General features: G+C 43.3%; 1 protein-coding gene across 2 annotated transcripts; it reads right to left on the bottom strand.

Annotated features, from left to right (window-relative positions):
* Positions 1-10,457: 10,457 nt before the first annotated feature.
* LOC121545904 (mucin-5AC) lies at positions 10,458-23,548 on the bottom strand. Of its 2 annotated transcripts, none has more exons than XM_041856818.2 (14): positions 23,386-23,548; positions 22,935-23,042; positions 22,455-22,746; positions 21,541-22,207; positions 21,228-21,349; positions 18,219-18,270; positions 16,829-16,966; positions 16,481-16,629; positions 16,158-16,212; positions 12,379-12,446; positions 12,094-12,189; positions 11,545-11,983; positions 11,135-11,352; positions 10,458-10,901 (listed from the first exon to the last, which is right to left on the bottom strand). In XM_041856818.2, the coding sequence occupies exons 2-14, from the start codon at positions 22,994-22,996 to the stop codon at positions 10,827-10,829; spliced, it is 2,433 nt and encodes an 810-aa protein (XP_041712752.1). In that variant the 5' UTR covers positions 22,997-23,042; positions 23,386-23,548; the 3' UTR covers positions 10,458-10,826. The 2 variants fall into 2 exon arrangements, with proteins under 2 accessions (XP_041712752.1, XP_041712753.1); XM_041856819.2 differs by having other exon boundaries at positions 11,545-11,980.
* Between the last annotated feature and the right edge of the window lie 644 nt (positions 23,549-24,192).

The raw sequence follows: 24,192 nt of genomic DNA, 5'->3' as shown, positions 1-24,192 counted from the left end.
GTATGATAAGTATGAAGGTTCGTATATACGGGTCCACTGAAATACCACGCAGGGCACTCAGAGAACTAAACCATTGTTTACAGGTACTTTCTCAAATACTCTGACAGAGAGTTCCCACCTCTTCTGTTGGCCAATCAGAGTAAAGGACTGAGTGTGGTTTAGACTTTACTCAGCCAATCCGTTGGCGCACGGGTTAGTCCCACTCCTTGGCGCTCCACCCCTTGGCGCTCCACCGTTCCCAGGCATAAGTTGCTATCATAATAACCTGTGGAGTCAGCACCCAAAAGACACTCCTCCAATCTGTACTCCATGTACCCACGTTCAAGGACGGTTTCACAGACAACAAAGAGAGAGTGTTCGTATCTGTAAGAAATACAAGTCTTATCTGTCCTACCCCTAACGTTCCTTACATGAATCACAGCCTGTTATGTGAAACAATTTATATCAGTATAGTACAAACCTATGCTCCTCATTAATGCATTCCTTCTAAGTTATTCATCACATACAGATCCAATTATGAGAAAAATAGAACCCAACAATCCCCCTTTTGACACCCTCTAGGGTGTCACTCATTAAAATACAATACAAACAAAAATAAACACTTTTATTAATAGACAATTTGATAATAAAAGGCCTTCAGTCCTTCCATCTACACCCAACTTGCAAACGGTTGGCTACCAGTCACCCAGGAACTTCAAACCTTCACATAAGGAAAGACAAACATCCACAATGGTTAGCTTGATTAATAAAGCATAAAACACAAACAGGGAAGTAAATTTTGGCCCCCTTTAGACACCCTCTAGAGTGTCACTCCACCAAGCCTGGTAGGTCATATCCTTAATTCCTTAGGTCGGAGTCCGGGATTGGGCCGTATCTCACCATCTGTTTGGAAACCACCTTCTCCATCTCCTTTTCTCACCAACCCTCAGACACAGGGAATAAGACAACATCCACAAAGAACAAGTATACCCATAGAAGCTATAACTTCACCCAGAATAGTTACAATAATAGTTTTCCATTTACCAAATATGTTATCAAACCAACCGTTTATGGAGCTATCAATACCAGAGTTCTCAGCCAGTTCGTTCGCCAGCGTGGTGAGTCCCTCAAGCGCTTTGGTCACGGACCCGTCCGGTGCTTTATTGTTTGGGGATGAAAGTACAGCACATAGATCCAAACAGAACACAAACCCCGTCCCGCTCAGCCAAAAGCATATCTAAAGCTATTCTATTCTGCCATGTCATTAAGCTAGTTGCCGCTGTCTGCTCAGCTAATCCCTTTATTGCATCACGAGTGTGGTTTATAAATCTTTTGCTGGTTATATTAAATATAATTTATCCAATCTAAATTTTTATTAATTGTTGACCACCAGAAAATACTTGATTCAAACCCAGCTGCGATCTGATTCCTAGCTTTGAATTGTTCTGGAACCCCTCGAGGTACTCCTATCCCATCAATATATATATCCTTTCATCAAAGGATCCCGGGAGGAGGTCCTACTTTCTACGTGACAACTCACCAGTCTCTGACACGTTTGATTGTTTGCGTATGTAGGTGAGTTCACAATCAGTTATCACCACACAACCATCAGATGTCAGCACGGGCCTGGTTTTGGTTCCTAAAATCCTCTGGCTGCAACAAAGAGGAGAGATTAGTCATGGTCTCTTTTAGTTGTGACATTCTCTGTGTGGGAGCAGGAGCTAAGATGCCCTACCCTGTATCCTATCTTATTAGTCCTAGAAAAACAATAAGAATCCCCTGTGACTTCAAACTGAGGCAACCCAGGTCGGGATGACTTTGTTATGGGGGGATACAGATAGTGCAAGTTACTACAAGACTCTTTCACCACATTCCCAGGTGGCTTGCATGGAGGATAAACCTGACACAGAGTTAAAGCCTGTCAAGGGGAACGGAGTAGTTGTTAACCTTGGTTTGGCTGTCCTACAGGCATAACAGTCCTCTTTAGACCGTATACTGAATCCATTCCAACCACAGGTTAAAATCTATTTACTCCATCTCCATCTGTACTACTTCCTTCAGGTCTATAGTTTGCACTGTCTCACTACCTCCCTCAGAGAGGTTTACTCTATAGGGTGCCCCAGTTGAAGAAGATATCTCACTTGTCAGGTCTGTAATCTGTTTTAGCATAATTCAGACTTTCAGACAGTACCTACCCTCATATGGGTCGCACTGCCATTTCTGATAATTCCCTACTTTCACAATACTACACCTGTCCCTAAACTGTGTATGGAGATTGACATATCCCCCCTGTAAATGTCATATTTGAGTTTTTAGCCAATACAATCACGGTTACATCAAATGTTCCCTCAGTTAATGGTATTTTCTTCCTAATATAACTTCCCTAAATATCATCCCCTGCCTTTACTCTACTGTCCTTCTATCATTACTGGATCAATGATAATAACTGTAATAACTATCAATAATAATTGTAATAACTATTTCACATTAAATTGTGTATTTTTTTCTGATAATGTTATAATTGTAGCCTATTCCATCACTTTAGTTTAAAATATAAGTTTATGTAACAAATCCATAACCCACCACAGGCTGGCGCTATTCCCCCATCTGCGATTCTCTCAAAGTAAATACTTTATTTTCTCACAACCAGCCACGTCATCACGCCACGTCATCACCCCCGTCTAGCCAGCCCTTCCGTCTCAAACACCCTAGTAGCAAAAATAAAACACACTCTCTAACAGCGTTCTGCATTTACCTCTATCATCGGGTTTAAGAACTAACGTAACAACCTTAACCATTCTCTATTGCTGTAGTAACGTCTTGTTTGGTTCAGTTTATTTATTACGGAGTGTCCATAATACTATAATAATACATAATCGAATTCCCCTCATGCATACAGATTTCACCTTATGCCATTGAAATGCCAAATAAACCATAATAGTTCAATGGAGCCCCCTATTGGCTCTCCCCTACCTATACATTACTTCCATAACCACATTAGTCATGGTCCGATTAGCCATTAAACCTTATCACATGATCAAACAACGCCACAACCTTAAACTCATATGGGGCGGCAGGCAGCTTAGTGATCAATAGCGCCGCGCCAACAACCGAGAGGTCGCCGGTTCCAATCCCCGAGCCGACCAGGCGAAAAATCTGCCGATGTGCCCTCGAGCAAGGCACTCAACCCCAATCGCTCCTGCAAGTCGCTCTGGACAAGAGCGTCTGCCAAATTACAAAAAATGCAAATGTAAATATTCTCCACTTTCCCACCCATGACGAACGGGTGAGCAAGTTCAGAACATCCATCGTCAGAAACCCCCAGGTACCTCTCAAATAATCACCCCGTGGTGTTCCCAGCCAACTCCCTGGCTCCAAAAGCCACACTTTCGCTCTCTCCAGCCCCTCCCCTCGCAACTCTCTCTCCAGTGTTCAGTGGGAATAGGCTCTTTTGAAGAGCTGTTTTTCGTTTTAGTGTTCCCAATATTCTGCCGTTATCTAAAGTACTTTAGTCTATTTATTTAAATCAAATAATTCCCACCTAATTAGTTAAAGTTGGTGCATATTTATATTTCAACGATAAACCAAATTATTTCAGTCTAATTGTTTAACCAGTATTTTGCAGGGTCAAACATCAAACGCCACAGTTCAATCATATCAGCTCAAACGTTTCAGTTCAGTCACACTAGTCATTCATCACTTTAGCTTTATGTTCCCAATTGTTATTAACGGGTTATATGGTTTAAGCAACCACAAACCCAACAGTTATTCCCAAATTATACAGTTTGGACAGCCACAGACGTTTTAATTCCCAATTAGTTTTCTATCAAGGTATACAGGTTTATCATTCACACTCTCATGCATACGATAACACTCGCACTGTCTAACTTTTAAAGTACCTCCTATGAGTCTCTCAGTCATAGCTCGCACTGTCTAATCTATTTTAAAGTACCTCCTATGAGCCTCAGTCATAGCGTCGCACTGTCTAATCTATTTTAAAGTACCTCCTATGAGCCTTAGTCATAGCGTCGCACTCCCATGGGTTTAACCATCACAATTATCAAACATTTGCATAGTATATTGTTTTCTCATAATTGGATCTGTATGTGATGAATAACTTAGAAGGAATGCATTAATGAGGAGCATAGGTTTGTACTATACTGATATAAATTGTTTCACATAACAGGCTGTGATTCATGTAAGGAACGTTAGGGGTAGGACAGATAAGACTTGTATTTCTTACAGATACGAACACTCTCTCTTTGTTGTCTGTGAAACCGTCCTTGAACGTGGGTACATGGAGTACAGATTGGAGGAGTGTCTTTTGGGTGCTGACTCCACAGGTTATTATGATAGCAACTTATGCCTGGGAACGGTGGAGCGCCAAGGGGTGGAGCGCCAAGGGGTGGGACTAACCCGTGCGCCAACGGATTGGCTGAGTAAAGTCTAAACCACACTCAGTCCTTTACTCTGATTGGCCAACAGAAGAGGTGGGAACTCTCTGTCAGAGTATTTGAGAAAGTACCTGTAAACAATGGTTTAGTTCTCTGAGTGCCCTGCGTGGTATTTCAGTGGACCCGTATATACGAACCTTCATACTTATCATACATACATTTTGCATAGTATATTATGAAATCGAAGTAGTATACTGTAATTGTTATTTATAGTACAATAGGGTTCACTTACATCAAACAGGTGTTTCACAAAATTAATTTGGATAAAGCCAATATGCAGAACTTTAGTTATTTAACAATAGGTGTCTGCTTACCAGTGTTTTTAGAAGCCCGGGCACTTTGTGAAACACACAGTTCGATGACAGTGATGTCCAATAGGCTGGGTGAATTCCAGCGAAGTTCCGCTACCAGATCACGTCGGGGTCACCAATTGTTAGAAATTGCGTAATTCAAATCTGGTATTGGAATAAGAATCAAGAGATCTTCAATCCAAGCTTAATTTATTATATGCAAAATGTATGTATGATAAGTATAAAGGTTCGTATATACGGGTCCACTGAAATACCACGCAGGGCACTCAGAGAACTAAACCATTGTTTACAGGTACTTTCTCAAATACTCTGACAGAGAGTTCCCACCTCTTCTGTTGGCCAATCAGAGTAAAGGACTGAGTGTGGTTTAGACTTTACTCAGCCAATCCGTTGGCGCACGGGTTAGTCCCACCCCTTGGCGCTCCACCCCTTGGCGCTCCACCGTTCCCAGGCATAAGTTGCTATCATAATAACCTGTGGAGTCAGCACCCAAAAGACACTCCTCCAATCTGTACTCCATGTACCCACGTTCAAGGACGGTTTCACAGACAACAAAGAGAGAGTGTTCGTATCTGTAAGAAATACAAGTCTTATCTGTCCTACCCCTAACGTTCCTTACATGAATCACAGCCTGTTATGTGAAACAATTGATATCAGTATAGTACAAACCTATGCTCCTCATTAATGCATTCCTTCTAAGTTATTCATCACATACAGATCCAATTATGAGAAAAATAGAACCCAACAACCCGTTGACACACATAAATTGTAATCTGTTATGAGGTTGTGGGGCAGAAAAGTTCAGATGAAGACACATGAAGTCATTTGACCTGCCAAGAGGTACAGTAGCCATAGCCAACGGTATGAGCTACAGGTCGCGTTCCAGGCCGCCTACATTGCAGTCGCACACTAAATTTCCCAAAGACTTCTGTTGTGCTTTACATGTCAGTAACTGAATTAATATGGCATAACTGCATTGTAGACTGCAACGTAGATGACGTTGCATTAAATCATTGGTTAATTTGTGCAGCGTGACTGCTTTGCAGATGTCTGGTGTCTGATATCTGGAACGCGACCATAGTCTTGCTCTTCAGAAGTGGTAGGACAGGCCAGGTTTTTCATCTGTTACGTGGTGTAGCCCAGTTAAAGGGAATGTCTTGAGGAACAACATACTCCTCAGCTAGAGGCTTCAGATTCCACATGTCATTTCATACACAGATAAAGAGTCAGTTGACACAGAGGGCTGGATTCAATTCAGGTTATAGCTTGATTGAAATTGAAAGGCAATGTTCCCACATTCACGGTAAACGCTGCATGTCGGCTCAATTGGAAATTACCTTTACATTTTAACGTAGATCTTCCGCGAAACAGATTGAATTCAGCCCTTAATCTCACGCGCCAGACTTTGAGTAGAATTTTTGGAATATTCAGGGCAATATTTTTCCGGGTCGTCATTGTAAATAAGACTGGTTACATAAAAATAAAGAGACACTAGTCTGGCTCTGCGAGATTACTGTAGTTGACACTGCATCAGAACCTAAAAAGCTCTATTACAGTAAGTATAGGGCTAACTGGCCGTTTCCAACAGGCTTCACTACCATGTCATAATAAAACTCACAAAACATGCATCATACGACAATTATAAAGTTTCACACGTCATGAAATCTCGACGATCTGATTTTGGCCTCATTTGTTTAGTGTTTAACATGAAACAATGCTGACAACATCAATACCGTCTATTTTATAAAAAAAGATCTACACATTCAAAACATTCCCCTTATCATTTCCGCAAGATCATTTAATGTAAATATTTGTAACATTGATCAAAGATTCCCAGTAGTGTCCAAATGGGTTCAGTAGTCTAGAAAATATCAATCATTGTTACCTAGCTACCAACATTGATTTTCTGACAACAATTAATTATCTTAGTTTCTGATTCCAATGAAAAACTTCTAATGTCTCATTTTTGGATACTGTAATACTGCCAAAAATAAAATGATTTCTTTAACTTATTTCATGAAAAGAGCCAGTGCGTAATAACATCTGCCAATGTGGTATAAAAAAAAGTAGCTAGCTTGATACATTATTGAACAGGGTTATGTCACGTTTTGGAAAAGTATCTATTTTCAGCAGTGATACACATTGGCAAGACATACAGATATTTCGTATGTGTGATACCAGTCAATAACATGTAGATCTCTCAAAGCTAAGCTGGCTATAACAGTGTTAAAAACAAACATACCAGGTAACTGCCAAAATAATGAAAACACCTCAGTAAAGGAGGGATACAAAGTATATTGAAAGCAGGTGCTTCCACAAAGGAGTGGTTCATGAGTTAATTAAGCAATTAACATCTCATCATGCTTATGGTCATGTATACAGTGCATTCAGAAAGTATTCAGAACCCATTACTTTTTGTTATGTTACAGCCTAATTCTAAAATTGATGAAATTGTTTTTTCTCATCAATCTACACACAATACTCCATAGTGACAAAGCAAAAACAGGTTATTCGATTTTGGGGGGAGAAATAAAAAATAAAAAACATAAATATATATATATATATACAGTGGGGAAAAAAAGTATTTAGTCAGCCACCAATTGTGCAAGTTCTCCCACTTAAAAAGATGAGAGAGGCCTGTAATTTTCATCATAGGTGCATGTCAACTATGACAGACAAATCGAGGAAAAAAAATCCAGAAAATCACATTGTAGGATTTTTTATGAATTTATTAGCAAATTATGGTGGAAAATAAGTATTTGGTCACCTACAAACAAGCAAGATTTCTGGCTCTCACAGACCTGTAACTTCTTCTTTAAGAGGCTCCTCTGTCCTCCACTCGTTACCTGTATTAATGGCACCTGTTTGAACTTGTTATCAGTATAAAAGACACCTGTCCACAACCTCAAACAGTCACACTCCAAACTCCACTATGGCCAAGACCAAAGAGCTGTCAAAGGACACCAGAAACAAAATTGTAGACCTGCACCAGGCTGGGAAGACTGAATCTGCAATAGGTAAGCAGCTTGGTTTGAAGAAATCAACTGTGGGAGCAGTTAGTAGGAAATGGAAGACATACAAGACCACTGATAATCTCCCTCGATCTGGGGCTCCACGCAAGATCTCACCCCATGGGGTCAAAATGATCACAAGAACGGTGAGCAAAAATCCCAGAACCACACGGGGGGACCTAGTGAATGACCTGCAGAGAGCTGGGACCAAAGTAACAAAGCCTACCATCAATAACACACTACGCCGCCAGGGACTCAAATCCTGCAGTGCTAGACGTGTCCCCCTGCTTAAGACAGTACATGTCCAGGCCCGTCTGAAGTTTGCTAGAGTGCATTTGGATGATCCAGAAGTGGATTGGGAGAATGTCATATGGTCAGATGAAACCAAAATAGAACTTTTTTGGTAAAAACTCAACTCAGTCGTGTTTGGAGGACAAAGAATGCTGAGTTGCATCCAAAGAACACCATACCTACTATGAAGCATGGGGGTGGAAACATCATGCTTTGGGGCTGTTTTTCTGCAAAGGGACCAGGACGACTGATCCGTGTAAAGGAAATAATGAATGGGGCCATGTATCGTGAGATTTTGAGTGAAAACCTCCTTCCATCAGTAAGGGCATTGAAGATGAAACGTGGCTGGGTTTTTCAGCATGACAATGATCCCAAACACACCGCCCGGGCAACAAAGGAGTGGCTTCGTAAGAAGCATTTCAAGGTCCTGGAGTGGCCTAGCCAGTCTCCAGATCTCAACCCCATAGAAAATCTTTGGAGGGAGTTGAAAGTCTGTGTTGCCCAGCGACAGCCCCAAAACACCACTGCTCTAGAGGAGATCTGCATGGAGGAATGGGCCAAAATACCAGCAACAGTGTGTGAAAACCTTGTGAAGACTTACAGAAAATGTTTGACCTGTGTCATTGCCAACAAAGGGTATATAACAAAATATTGAGAAACTTTTGTTATTGACCAAATACTTATTTTCCACCATCATTTGCAAATAAATTCATAAAAAATCCTTCAATGTGATTTTCTGGATTTTTCTTTTCTCATTTTGTCTGTCATAGTTGACGTGTACCTATGATGAAAATTACAGGCCTCTCTCATCTTTTTAAGTGGGAGAACTTGCACAATTGGTGGCTGACTAAATACTTTTTTCCCCCACTGTATATATATATATATATTACATTTACATAACTATTCAGACCTTTTAAATCAGTACTTTGTTGAAGCACCTTTGTCAGCGATTACAGTCTTGAGTCCTCTTGGGAATGACGCTACAAGCTTGGCACACCTGTATTTGAAGAGTTTCTCACATTCTCATCTGCAGATCCTCTCAAGCTCTGTCAGGTTGGATGGGGAGCGTTGCTGCACAGCTATTTTCAGGTCTCTCCAGAAATGTTAGATCAGGTTCAAGTCTGGGCTCTGGCTGGGCCACTCAAGGACATTCAGAGACTTGTCCCGAAGCCACTCCTGCATTGTCTTGGCTGTGTGCTTAGGGTCGTTGTCCTGTTGGAAGGTGAACCTTTGCCCCAGTCTGAGGACCTGAGTGCTCTGGAGCAGCTTTTGATCAAGGATCTCTCTGTACTTTGTTCCGTTAATCATTCCCTTGATCCTGACTAGTCTCCCAGTCCCTGCAACTGAAAAACATCCCCACAGCATGATGCTGCCACCACCATGCTTCACCGTAGGGATGGTGCCAGGTTTCCTCCAGATGTGACGCTTGGCATTCAGGCCAAAGAGTTCAAGCTTGGTTTCATCAGACCTGAGAATCTTGTTTCTCATGGTCTGAGTCCTTTAGGTGCCTTTTGGCAAACTCCAAGCGGGCTGTCATGTGCCTTTTACTGAGGAGTGGCTTCCGTCTGGCCACTCTACCATAAAGGCCTGATTGGTGGAGTGCTGCATAGATGGTTGTCCTTCTAGAAGGATATCCCATCTTCACAGAGGAACTGAAGCTCTGTCAGAGTGACCATTGTGTTCTTGGTCACATCCCTGACCAAGGCCCTTCTCCCCCGTTTGCTCAGTTTGTCCGGGCGGCCAGCTCTAGGAAGAGTCTTGGTGGTTCCAAACTTCTTCCATTTAAGAATGGAGGCCACTGTGTTCTTGGGGACCTTCAATGCTGCAAATTTTTTTTTGTACCCTTCCTCAGACCTGTGCCTCGACACAATCCTGTCTCGGAGCTCTACGGAAAATTCCTTCGACATCATGGCTTGGTTGTTGCTCTGTCATGCATTGTCAACTGTGGGACCTTATATAGACAGGTGTGTGCCTTTCCAAATCATGTTCAATCAATTGAATTTATCACAGGTGGACTCCAGTCAAGTTGTAGAAACATCTCATGAATGATCAATGGAAACAGGATGCACCTGAGCTCAATTGAGTCTCATAGCAAACGGGCTGAATACTTATGTAAATAAGGTATTTCTGTTTTTTTATTTGTAATAGATTTGCAAAAAACATCTACAAACCTGTTTTTGCTTTGTCATTATGGGGTATTGTGTATAGATTGATGAGGGGAATTTTTTTATTTAAATCAATTTTAGAATAAGGCTGTAACGTAACAGAATGTGGAAAAAGTCAAAGGGTCTGAATATTTTCCCAAATGCACTGTAAAAATTCTGGGCAGGTCATTTTGGCTACCATGGCTATGTCCCCATAAGATGACAATGCCCCATCCACAGGGCACGAGTGGTCACTGAATGGTTTGATGAGCCTGTAAACCATATGCCATGGCCATCTCAGTCACCAGATCTCAACCCAATTGAAAACTTATGGGAGCTTCTGGAGTAGCACCTGAGACAGCGTTTTCAACCACCATCAACAAAACACTAAATTATAGAACTTCTCGTGGAAGAATGGTGTTGCATCCCTCCAATAGAGTTCCAGATACTTGTAGAAGCTACAGTATGCCAAGGTACACATTATGTTTGTGTTTCCTTTATTTTGGTAGTTACCTATACATACATACATACATACACTCCTTCAAGTCTTAGCTTAACAATCCGTTGTGGGTCTGTCTTATCAGTAAACTAGACTAGACAAAAAAAAGAAGAGAAACATTCTCAGTGCAACAGCCATCATCTCTCCTGTAGAGGAGAGGAGCAGGGGGAGGAAGGAGCAGACGAGGGGTCCAAGATGATTGACCGAAAACTCTGAAGGGGAGAAGGGAAGAACAGGAAAAGAGTATCAATTTACTTTGAACAACATGATCAATGATGCTCTTCTGATTATTGGACAATGAACATGAATCTTTCATCAATAGGTAGGATAACCTCACGATGCCATCCTTCCAAGTCTTGTTCATCACTCTGGAGGAATCCTAGAAACCGAGGGGATAAATGCCTATAGAACTAATATGTAAATTAAACGATGATATCCAACTCACAGTGTAGTCCTGCAGATACAGGGCTGCTGCTACAGGGTTTCCACAGCGGGTCTGCAGGGGACAGGAGATGGTGGCGATGGAGGACCAGGGAGGGGCTGGGGAGGAGGTGTAGGTAGCCACCTCCTCATCCAGACGTAGCTCCTGCAGGGGGGGGAGGCGCCGGCGGAGCAAGGCTGCGGCAGAACTCAGAGCTCCGCTCTTTGGGATGATGATACTACCTGCAATGACACAGGTTACTGGTTAGACATTCAGAGGACCGAGGTCAGTCAATCAAATGTATTTATTAAGCACTTTTTGCGTCAATGGGATAGGAACCATGAATTGTTTATCAATCAATGGATTCAGCCCACTCTACTGAGTCAGCCCTGCTACAAGTAGTATCAAAAGTTAAATTGTCTCAGCAGTCCTACCTCTGGGATGACTCAGGGGGACAAAGGCTGAGGGGTTGGCTGATGCTGTGGCTGCAGTAGCAACCATGGACAGGGTTTCTGGTCCAGACGAGGGTCTGTCTGGATGGAGCAGGAGCTTGAGGACAGTCCCCTGTGATGAAGCTCTGGGCCCAGGCCAACACTGCTCCAGTGGCCCACCTCGCTCCAGAAATCCAGCCACAGGGCTCTCCTGTTCTTGTGCTACTCTGAGCAGCTTCTTCCCCGTTGAGAAGAAAATGACAGATTCCCTGTGTGGGGCTTGGAAGAAGGTCTGGAGTCCTCTTCCCGTGTTATTTTGCTCTTCCTCCTCCTCTTGGTCCTTGTCTGTTCGGGTCTCAGCAGGGTCTTTGTCCAGCGCCCTGTTGTCTATCCACAATTCCTCCTCTTGGTCCGTCTCCTTGAATAATCTCTGAACAACCTCCTGCCACAAACAATGACTTAACTGACTCTACATTATGAAATACACGTTACCAGCCTAATTAAATCATGTGGTGTATGATGTATATTCCATTAGTAAGCTTTCCTCCTCACCTCCTTGTGTGTCTCCAGATCTCGGGTGTGGCCCTGGAGGCCCCAGAGTCTAGGAGAGCATGCGTAGGGGGTCCGGTGGGCAGACAGGTGCCTCCTCTGAAAGAAGGATGGCTCAGTGAGTTAGAGCATCCATGGTGCTGGCAATATCAGGGTTGTGGGTTTGATTCCACCATGGGCAACATATACTGAGAATGTGTCACTTTGGAGTTGACAGTAAACATTTCTTTACAAAAACGACATACAGACCATGGACATAAGAGTGAGGGTGTACTGTAACGTACTTACCATGGACATGGGCTGATGCCTGGTGTCAGGGACCCGCTGGGGTGTCCACTTCTGGCCGACTGGCATCACTGAGGAGACAGAAAGATCATATCGACAGACCACGTCATAACACAGAGACAGAGCAGAGGGGTATCCTACGAAGCAGGTTTGAGGAGTTAGCGAGGTAACTTTGGTAAACTCAGAGTTCAACTCAGGATAAATCGGTCTTATGATAGCGGCTCACCTTTTAGCCAGGTACAGTTCTATGGAAAAACAAATCCTTCAGAACTAACTTGCTCCGGGGCAGGCTAACTAAAATCTACTTACCCTAATAAAATGCGAGTTGAAGACCAATGAAATCAGATTCCCTCCCTCTTGCAAAGATTGTGTCCATCATCCCCTTCACTTGAGGAAGACACATTTTTCAATATTTTATTACTCAAATATTTTTTTTCTGCTAAAAAAAAAAAAGAGTAATGTTAAAATATATCACATTACACATTTAGTAATGACAGAATATATTTTAAACTTCACGCAATGTAACACTTTTGTATGACAATGAAATACAAATATTGATAGGAGTGGGAAAAAAGGTGCTTGTGCATTGATAACCACACCAAAGACGGCATTAACGATAAGTAATAAAATAAAAGATGGCACTTCTAAAAGCTTATTTGACACCATAACCTGCTGGATTTGCAAGATACATTTTCTTTCATTTTGATTTCGGCACAAATTTTCAGCATTGTCTCAATAAAGAGTTTGGTGTTCGACTAGCCATGTGCAAACATGCACGCGCAGCTACAAGCCTGCTAGAGTTAGCGACAGGCGGATGAGCAATGTCCACCGTCGTAGTAAGGATGAAGCCTGAGCTGGAATGTGAAACTAACAAGCTGGTTAGCTTTAGAAAACCCTCAGTAGAGCTAGCCTGCTTCATAGGATACCCCTCAGAGGGCTGCTAACTGTAGCAGGCCTCTAACTTAAGTCATACAAAAGTTTTACTGTCCGTGAAGATTCAAATGCATTCTGTCATTACTAAATGTGATCGGTATTTTAACATTATAATTTTTTAACACACACAAAAAAAATGATTCATAGAATACTCAATCAGTCGTCTTCCTTAAATGAAGGGGATAATGAAGCAATCTTTGCGATAGGGAGGGAATTGGATTTCATTGGTCCTCAACTGGCTGCTCACACTTCATTCAGGATAAATGGAGTTAGCCTGCCCTGGAGCAAGTTAGTTATGAAGGATTTGTTGGCATAGAAATGTACCTGGCTAAAAGGTGAGCCAATTTCGTGGTACCGGTTGACCAAAGTTACCTCGCTAACTCCTCAAACCAGGTATGTAGAAGTTATAAGACAGACATCATACAATTTTTACATTTACATTTTTGTCATTTAGCAGACACTCTTATCCAGAGCGACTTACAATTAGGTGCATTCATTTTAAGATAGCTGGGTAAGACAACCACATATTACAGTCGTAGCAAATAAATGTCTCCCTCAAGGCCCCTGAGTAACACAGACCCAAGATGAGAGGGACAAACAGGTGAATATCTGGTTGAGATTCGGAAAGTATTCAGACCCCTTCACTTTTTCCACATTTTATTATGTTACAACCACATTCTAAAATTGATTAAATAGTATTTTTCCCCTCATCAATCTACTCACAATACCCCATAATGACAAAGCAAAAACAGGTTTGTAGAAATGTTTGCAAATGTATTTTTTAAAAACCCAGGACAAATACTAAGTATTCAGACACTTTACTCAGTGCTTCGTTGAAGCACCTTTGGCAGCGATTACAGCCTTGAGTCTTCTTGTGTATGACACCACAAGCTTTGCACACCTGTTTTTGGGGAGTTTCTCCCATTCTTCTCTTCAGATCATCTCATGCACTGTCAGGTTGGATGGGGAGCGTCGCTGCACAGCTATTTTCGGGTCTCTCCATTGATGTTAGATCAGGTTCAAGTCTGGGCTCTGGCTGGGCCACTCAAGGACATTCAGAGACTTGTCCCGAAGCCACTCCTGCGTTGTCTTGGCTATGTGCTAAGGGTTGTTGTCCTGTTGGAAGGTGAACCTTCGACCTAGTCGGAGGTCCTGAGCGATTCTGGAGCAGGTTTTCATCAAGGATCTCTCTGTACTTTGCTCCGTTCATCTTTCCCTCGATCCTGACTAGTCTCCCAGTCCCTGCCGCTGAAAAACATCCCCACAGCATGATGCTGCCACCACCATGCTTCACCGTAGGGATGGTGCCAGGTTTCTTCCAGACTTGACGCTTGGCATTCAGGCCAAAGAGTTCAATCTTGGTTTCATCAGACCAGATAATCTTCTTCCTCATGGTCAGAGTCCTTTAGGAGCCTTTTAGCAAACTCCAAGCGGGCTGTCATGTGCCTTTTACTGAGGAGTGGCTTCCGTCTGGCCACTGTACCATAAAGGCCTGATTGGTGGAGTGCTGCAGAGATGGTTGTCCTCCTGGAAGGTTCTCTAATCTCCACAGAGGAACTCTGGAGCTCTGTCAGAGTGACCATACATTTTTCCATTTAAGAATGATGGAGGCCACTGTGTACTTGGGGACCTTCAATACTGCAGAAATGTTTTGGTACCCTTCCCAGATCTGTGCCTCGACACTGTCTCCGAGCTCTACGGACAATTCCTTCGACCTCATGGCTTGATTTTTGCTCGGACATGCACTGTCAACTGTGGGACCTTATATATAGACAGGGGTGCCTTTCCAAATAATGTCTAATCAATTGAATTTACCACAGGTGGACTCCAATCAAGTTGTAGAAACATCTCAAGGATGATCAATGGAAACAGGATGCACCTGTGCTCAAATTCGAGTCTCAGAGCAAAAGGGTCTGAATACTTATGCAAATAAGATATATATATATATTTTTTATACATTTGCAAAAATGTCTAGAAAACTGTTTTCGCTTTGTCATTATGGGATATTGTGTGTAGATTCATGAGGAAAAGGTTGTAACGTAACAAAATGTAGAAAAAGTCTGAATACTTTCCCAACGCACTGTAACTATACTGAACAAAAATATAAACGCAACATGTAAAGTGTTTTTCAATAAAAAGATCCCAGAAAATGTCCATACGCACCAAAAGCGTATTTCTCTCAAAGTATGTGCACAAAATGATTTACATCCCTGTTAAGGAGCATTTCTCATTTGCCAAGATAATCCATCCACCTGACAGGTGTGGCATATCAAGAAGCTGATTAAACAGCAAGATCATTACACAGGTGCACCTTGTGCTGGGGACAATAAAAGGCCACTCTAAAATGTGCAGTTTTGTCACACAAGATAATGACACAGTGTGCAATTGGCATGCTGACTGCAGGAATGTCCAATAGAGCTGATGCCAGATAATTTAATGTTAATTTCTCAACCATAAGCCGCCTCCAACGTCATTTTAAAGAATTTGGCAGTACATCCAACCGGCCTCACAACCGCAGACCATGTGTAACCACGCCATCTTGCTTCTTCAACTGCGGGATTGTCTGAGGAGGGGGAGGGCGGGTGTTGAGGAGTATTTCTATTTGTAATAAAGCCCTTTTGTGAGGAAAAACTCATTCTGATTGGCTGGGCCTGACTCCCCAGTGGGTGGACTTGGCTCCCAAGTGGGTGGGCCTATGCCCTCCCAGGCCCACCCATGGCTGTACCCCTACCCAGTCATGTGAAATCCATAGATTAGGGCCTAATGAATTTATTGACTGATTTCCTTCTATGAACTGTAACTCAGTAAAATCTTAGAAATTGTTACATTTATATTTTTGTATAACTTACCCATAGGTCCTCCAGGTGCTTCAGTGCAACTCTTTGTGACAGGTACTCTCTGAGCCTGGAAAGGTAAAGCACCACAGTGAATATTCTGTTTATATCCCTAAAGCCTCTCTATACTCATCAGTAAACTGTGGCTGCCTGTTTCATGCAGCACTAAGGAGACATGACATGAGAAATAGGCACGAGGCAGTAGTATGGTAATGATTTTTTAAATCTTAATAGAAATGCATATAAAGTTGCTTTCACCCCGGCTGGAGTGGCTTTATACGCATTTTCAAATAATTAATTTTAATAAATACATCTATCGATCAAAATATTAAACTCACAGTGTAGATGGAGGTGCCCCTGCCAGAGGGGCAGACAGAGGTGCGTTGTGGTGTGGCCCCCAGGGGTCCCCCAGCCGTCACCCCTTCATTCTGCAGGATGCTGCTGAGGGCCGTGGGGTCTGGGGAGAACTGGACACTCCGTACTGGACCTGGAACACATGCAAGGTTACAGACTTGTTAGTTTAACAACTGTTTTTTTTAGCACTGTTTGAAGCTATAAAGCTTACTTACAATGAATGTTTTTGCATTATGATAATGAAGCAGTACTAAGCTATTGCAGGCATTTCTAAGTTTTGTTCTTCAAAACGTGCTCAAAGATGGGATGTGTCCAGTAGTACTACCACTGACCTGCAGAGGCTGCAGTCTTCTGATGACTCTTCATGATGGACACTCTCTGGGGCTGCAGAGGGTAGGTGATCCCTTCATTCTGCAGGATGCTGTTGAGGGCTGAAGGCTCAGGGGAGAACTGAACAGATCTTACGGGACCTACAGTGCATTCGGAAAGTATTCAGACCCCTTCACTTTTTCCACATTTTATTATGTTACAACCATATTCTAAAATTGATTAAATAGTATTTTTCCCCTCATCAATCTCCACACAATACCCCATAATGACAAAGCAAAAACAGGTTTTTAGAAATGTCTGCAAATGTATTTAAAATAAAAAAACAGAAATATCAAATTTACATAAGTATTCAGACCCAGTACTCAGTACTTTGTTGAAGCACCTGTCATGTGCCTTTCACTGAGGAGTTGCTTCCATCTGGCCACTCTACCATAGAGGCCTAATTGGTAGAGTGCTGCAGAGATGGTTGTCCTTCTGGAAGGTTCTCCCATTTCCACAGAGGAACTCTAGAGCTCTGTCAGAGCGACCATCGGATTCTTGGTCACCTTCCTGACCAAAGCCCTTCTCCCCAGATTCCTCAGTTTGGCAGGGCGACCAGCTCTAGGAAGAGTCTTGGTGGTTCCAAACTTCTTCCATTGAAGAATGATGGAGGCCACTGTGTTCTTGGGGACCTTCAATGATGCAGAAATGTTTTGGTACCCTTCCCCAGATCTGTGCCTCGACACAATCCTGTCTTGGAGCTCTACGGACAATACCTTCGACCTCTTGGCTCGGTTTTTGGTCTGACACGAACTGTCAACTGTGGGACCTTATATAGACACGTGTGTGCCTTTCCAAATCATGTCCAATCAATTGAATTTACCACAGGTAGACTCCAATCAAGTTGTAGAAACATCTCAAGGATGATCAATGGAAACAGGATGCACCCAAGTTCAATTTTGAGTCTCATAGCAAAGGGTCGGAATACTTCTGTAAATAAGGGATTTCTGTTTTTTTGCTTTGTCATTATGGGGTATTCTGTGTAGATTGATGAGGGAAACATTTAATTTAATCAATTTTAGAATAAGGCTGTAATGTAACAAGATGTGGAAAAAGTCAAGGGGCCTGAACACTTTCCGAGTGCACTGTATAAACAATTCAAGCACATACAAGGTTACAGACTTGCTAACCTATCCTAGGCCCTTAGACTGAGCTGGAGTAGGAGTTTGAATAGGCTGGCTAATCAAACAGCTCAGTGCAAACTATATTTTTAAAGGGTGCCACATGCAACATTTCCACCTGGAAATAGCCCTCAATGTCAATCCTATATCAGCAGTACATAGACCTTTATATGCAGTAGTAGGAAAGTCATACAAATCCAGATTGGAAATGTCCAGTACTAGTACCACTGACCTGCAGAGGGTGCCGTCTTCTGTTGACTCTTCATGATGGACACTCTCTGGGGCTGCAGAGGAAAGATCACTTCAAGTTAGTTCACAGACTGATATTGGACACACAAACTCAGAAAGATCATCAGTCAGTAAGTACCCTGCAGATCTGGGTTCACTTCAATTGGTATTTGTTTACTTTCAAATACGTTGAGTGTTTGATTACTAGGACTATTCTATTGGTTCCATTGCACCAGGCAACCTCAAACTAATAGAACAAAAATAAGTTGATGCTGGATAGTAAACAACACCGGAACAGCCTTTGTGCAAACAAACTTCCAGAAGTAATAAAGGCACTCACATGTAGTGGAAAAATAAAAGAGGCTTTAATGTATTGTAGCTTATGCATGGCAATATTAAAACCACTGAAGCTTTGCGGCTACAACAGCCTTCATCAGGTTGAGAAAGAATAGGGGTAGACAAACTGGTGTGTATCCCAACTCTCACAGGAAGCGACTCAATTCATTACCATATGGAATTGATCAATCAAAAAAACTTGAGGATAAAAATATTCAAGATACAAAGATAAACATGGCATAACGAGAAAGGAACACCACCAAATAAATGCAATATCATAAAAGGAAAAAAACGGTTTACATGAGCTCGTTACCAAGTAAAATTTTTTATAAACCACACACTAGACTCCCTGCGGACCTGTCATCTTTTCACTCCCTCCTCTCTACATTCTCTTCCTCTGTTTCCGCTGCTAAAGCCACTTTCTACCACTCTAAATTTCAAGCATCTGCCTCTAACCCTAGGAAGCTCTTTGCCACCTTCTCCTCCCTGCTGAATCCCCCTCCTCCTCCCCCTCCCTCATCCCTCTTTGTGGAAGAATTCGTCAACCATTTTGAAAAGAAGGTGGACGACATCCAATCCTCATTTATTATGTCAAATGACACCGCTGGTCCTGCTCACACTGCCCTACCCTATTCTTTGACTTCTTTCTCCCATCCCTCTCCAGATGAAATCTTGCGACTTGTGACGGCCGGCCGCCCAACAACCTGCCCGCTTGACCCTATCCCCTCCTCTCTTCTCCAGACCATTTCCGGAGACCTTCTCCCTTACGTCACCTCGTTCATCCACTCATCCTTGACCGCTGGCCATGTCCCTTCCGTCTTCAAGAGAGCGAGAGTTGCACCCCTCCTCAAAAAACCTACACTCGATCCCTCCGATGTCAACAACTACAGACCAGTATCCCTTCTTTCTTTTCTCTCCAAAACTCTTGAGCGTGCCGTCTCTAGCCAACTCTCCTGCTATCCCTCTCAGAATGACCTTCTTGATCCAAACCAGTCAGGTTTCAAGACTGGTCATTCAACTGAGACTGCTCTTCTCTGTGTCACGGAGGCTCTCCGCACTGCTAAAGCTAGCTCTCTCTCCTCTGCTCTTATCCTTCTAGACCTATCCGCTGCCTTTGATACTGTGAACCATCAGATCCTCCTCTCCACCCTCTCCGAGTTGGGCATCTCCGGCGCTGCTCACTCTTGGATTGCGTCCTACCTGACAGGTCGCTCCTACCAGGTGGCGTGGCGAGAATCTGTCTCCGCACCACGTGCTCTCACCACTGGTGTCCCCCAGGGCTCAGTTCTAGGCCCTCTCCTATTCTCTCTATATAACAAGTCACTTGGCTCTGTCATATCCTCACATGGTCTCTCCTATCATTGCTACGCAGACGACACAATTAATTTTCTGATAACCAGGTGGCGAATCGCATCTCTGCATGTCTGGCAGACATATCAGTGTGGATGTCGGATCACCACCTCAAGCTGAACCTCGGCAAGACGGAGCTGCTCTTCAGCTGCAGCTATATGATGACCTCTGAACTGTTACCATACTTAAAAATACAACTTCACTCACCAGCGGTGCTACTTGGACTGCCCGCTCCATGATCTCGCCATCACGGTTGACAACTCCATTGTGTCCTCCTCCCAGAGTGCAAAGAACCTTGGCGTGACCCTGGACAACACCCTGTCGTTCTCCGCTAACATCAAAGCGGTGACCCGATCCTGCAGGTTCATGCTCTACAACATTCGCAGAGTACGACCCTACCTTACACAGAAAGCGGCACAGGTCCTAATCCAGGCACTTGTCATCTCCCGTCTGGATTACTGCAACTCGCTGTTGTTGGGCTCCCTGCCTGTGCCATTAAACCCCTACAACTTATCCAGAACGCTGCAGCCCGTCTGGTGTTCAACCTTCCCAAGTTCTCTCATGTCACCCCGCTCCTCCGCACACTCCACTGGCTTCCAGTTGAGGCTCGCATCTACTACAAGACCATGGTGCTTGCCTACGGAGCTGTGAGGGGAACAGCACCTCCTTACCTTCAGGCTCTGATCAGACCCTACACCCAAACGAGGGCACTACGTTCATCCACCTCTGGCCTGCTGGTCCCCCTACCTCTGCGGAAGCACAGTTCCCGCTCAGCCCAGTCAAAGCTATTCGCTGCTCTGGCACCCCAATGGTGGAACAAGCTCCCCCACGACGCCAGGCCAGCGGAGTCACTGACCACCTTCCAGAGACACTTGAAACCCTACCTCTTTAAGGAATACCTGGAATAGTATAAAGTAATCCTTCTTCCCCCCACCCCCCATAAAAAAAAAGACAAAACTGCACATTTTAGAGTGGCCTTTTATTGTCCCCAGCACAAGGTGCACCTGTGTAATAATCATGCTGTTTATTCAGCTTCTTGATATGCCACACCTGTCAGGTGGATGGACTATCTTGGCAAGGGAGAAATGTTAACTAACAGGGATGTAAAGAAATTTGTGCACAACATTTGAGAGAAATACGTTTTTAGTGATTACGGAAAAATTCTGGGATTTTTTTATTTCAGCTCATGAAACATGGGACCAACACCTTACATGTTGCGTTTATATATATTTTTCAGTATATAAACCAAAGAAGCGCTCCTCTCCTGTGTCTCTCAATCTAATAGAGTTCCAGGTCTGCTGTGTAAAGGAACCATAGGACAACTCACCATGTTGTTATAGGCTTGTGTAGAGGGACGGCTAGACATTGAAGCCCCAGCAGCATTGACTCCGATATTCTGCAGGATACTACGCAGGGCAAAGGGGTCAGAAGAGAAGGCCTCCACATGCCCTGGAACACACACACAATGGACAATGGAACACATCATTTCAAAAACTAAATATAAATCTAAAGATGACGAAAACATATATAATCTAGACATAAAGTAGAGAGCGAGAGAGAGAGAGAACAAACACCATGACACTGCAGCTATATGATGACCTCTGAACTGTTACCATACTTAAAAATACAACTTCACTCACCAGCGGTGCTACTTGGTAACTGTCCTGGCTCGGATAGATCTTTGATGCTAAGTGTGTCCAAATGGCCCCTGCAGGCTTCCGTACTGAGGGCAGTGGGCTTGGCTGAGGTAGTGGAGGAGGCACTGCTAAATGAGAAAGCAATGGACTCCAGACCTGAGCCAGGACCAAATGAACTGGGAGGTCTGGAAAGACCAAGCTGTCCCGATCCAGATCCGTGAAATAGATTGTTTGAAGAAGTAGGTGCCTTTGGTTTCGGATGTTGAGACAAAGACATGGAGGTGGCAGCACTGGTAGCCTGGGGCCAATGAGTCTTCCGTCCTTCTCCATTGGGATGTGACAAGATGCCTGCTAGCCCTGGACCTTCTTTTCTGGCCGCCAAGTGTTGTGCGAGTGTTGGGAGTCGAGCAGCAAGTTCTACTGTTGACTTTGTTTGGGCCTTGTTATGAGTTGCTGGGACGGAACTGGGTAGTTTAGCTGTCGTTGTGAGTCTTGTTTTAGGGCTGGCAGCAGCGCTAAAAGTATTTTCAGGTTGGGTGGGTTGAGCACCACCCTTTGAAGTAGCAGCCAGCGGTCTTCTCTGGTTCTCGGTCCCCATTCGGTTGGCTCTGGGATGGGTGAAGTTGAAAGGTACTGGTTTGGTGCACGGCTTCTTCCTCTTTGCTTTACCCTTTAGGAAAACAGATAAGGACAAAGAATATAAATGACATCCCTTAGCACTGACAGTAATGCTAGGAAGATACTTTCAGGGCCGGTTTCTCAACAAAGATTAGGCCTATTCCTGGATTAAGAAACACTTTCAATATAGACTCCCCATCGCGCATGCCCAGAATCAGTGATACATTTAATTTGAAGCGATGGGATTACCATAGAAATATAATTGGGTTATCTACTTAGAATCGATCTATAGTTCTTACCGCTAGAGAGTTCTCCTCCCATCTCTTGTGTGACTGGGTGAAGTCAGAAGGCGTCTGAAGGGGCAGGGATTTAGCCAGCACTGGCAGCCTGCTGATGCCCAGTGGTCTTACAGGGGGCTTGGGGTCATTGTCTGAGGCTGCTGCTGGGTCCTTGTTCTCAGTCCCTCGTTTGGAACGGTGGCCGTGGGGTACAGGGGTGTGTTTGGAAGGGTGGGGTACAGACGGGTGTTTAGAACCTGGTTTTGGGTCTGCTGTCATTCTGTTGAGTTCGTTGAGTTTCATTCTGTTTAGACTGGAGAGAGACAGTCAATGTAGACAGACATATACTTTCCAGGCAGTGTATACAGTGTTGTTTTTAATTCAGGTTCACTTGTACTTGATAAACAGTGGTCATGCATCATTAGGGAGAAGCGACCTACAACATAAAGCACAATTTACTCTAACGTTAACGTTAGTTTTGTTCATACTCTGTAGGCCTACCTTGAATGGTTGTTCAGGATTTTGTTCTGACTTTGCTGACGCAGAATCGGAGAGGAATCCATCTTCGCTCAGTCAGAGAGGTTCAGCAGAATTCTGTAAATAACAAACCTGAACCAAATGTTAGTAAACATCATTCAGCATGTTAGCTAACACAGTTGGCAAGAGCATACGCTTTTTAGAGACAAAAATAGCAACTACATTGTCGCATTGCTTAATTACTTTACTACAGCTAGCTAACTTCTTTAATAGTTTAATGACTAGCTGGATAGCTTAATAGCTCCTGTGTAAAGCAAATAACCCACTGAAATCTTCGGCTCCCTTAGAAAACACCACAAAACGTTGAACAATTTAAACGGTACTGTTACTGCTAGCTTCAAGCGTAATACTGAGAGAAACCGCAGCTTGCTCTCTGATCATGACATAACAAGAGAGAAAATCTGACTGTACTCACATGCAAACTTCAAAATAGAGAAATGTTTACTTGCTTCACAAAATGTTTTCGAACAAAATAATTAATATATCACAGACTTTCCTATGTTTTCAACACAAAAGAGGCATGAGAACAAGACAAGCTCAAAACTTCCTGAACATGCTTCAGTTTGTAAAAAGCAAGTATTTTCATTGGTTAAACGAGAAACACCTTAAGGCAATCGTTGCGCTAGTTTATTCAAGAGCCCGTCTTTCCTTTGACCAATCAGCATCAAGCGTGTAAAAACAACTCCATGGAAACGACGCACGATGCTTCATCACGTGATCCAGTGAGTCCCTCCCCCACCCACTCCCTCTGAAATGTCTTTGTCCCTGTGACCCCATCTGAGCTTCTAGTAGCACCCTTGGCTGGTCCCAAATATTATTATTCTAGATATTTGTATTCTTCTTTTCAATCTGTCATTTGTATTTGTATTTATTATGGATACCCATTGGAATAGAGTTCCATGTAGCCATGGCTCTATGTAGTACTGTGCGCCTCCCATAGTCTGTTCTGGACTTGGGGACTGTGAAGGGACCTCTGGTGGCATGTCGTGTGGGGTATACATGAGTGTCCGAGCTGTGTGCTAGTAGTTTAAACAGACAGCTCAGTACATTCAACATGTCAATACAAAAACAAGTAGTGATGAAGTCAATCTCTCCTCTACTTTGAGCTATGAGAGATGTACATGCATATTATTAATGTTTGCTCTACGTGTACATTTAAGGGCCAGCCGTGCTGCCCTGTTCTGGGCCAGTTGTAATCTTCCCAAGTCGCTCTTTGTGGCAC

Source organism: Coregonus clupeaformis, chromosome 30, assembly GCF_020615455.1.
Source record: "Coregonus clupeaformis isolate EN_2021a chromosome 30, ASM2061545v1, whole genome shotgun sequence".
Classification (NCBI taxonomy): Eukaryota; Metazoa; Chordata; class Actinopteri; order Salmoniformes; family Salmonidae; genus Coregonus; species Coregonus clupeaformis.
The sequence above is the reverse complement of the archived record's forward strand: the minus strand, read 5'-3'. Positions and strand labels throughout refer to the sequence as shown.

What these genes read in the sequence shown, in the direction of transcription:
- LOC121545904 (XM_041856818.2), bottom strand. Translation starts at nt 22,996, where the DNA reads ATGGATTCCTCTCCGATTCTGCGTCAGCAAAGTCAGAACAAAATCCTG. An exon ending in CACAAGCCTATAACAACATG is followed by an intron (nt 18,271 to 21,227) that starts GTGAGTTGTCCT and finishes TTTCCTCTGCAG; the next exon opens with CCCCAGAGAGTGTCCATCAT. An exon ending in GAAGACGGCACCCTCTGCAG is followed by an intron (nt 16,967 to 18,218) that starts GTCAGTGGTACT and finishes AATGCACTGTAG; the next exon opens with GTCCCGTAAGATCTGTTCAG.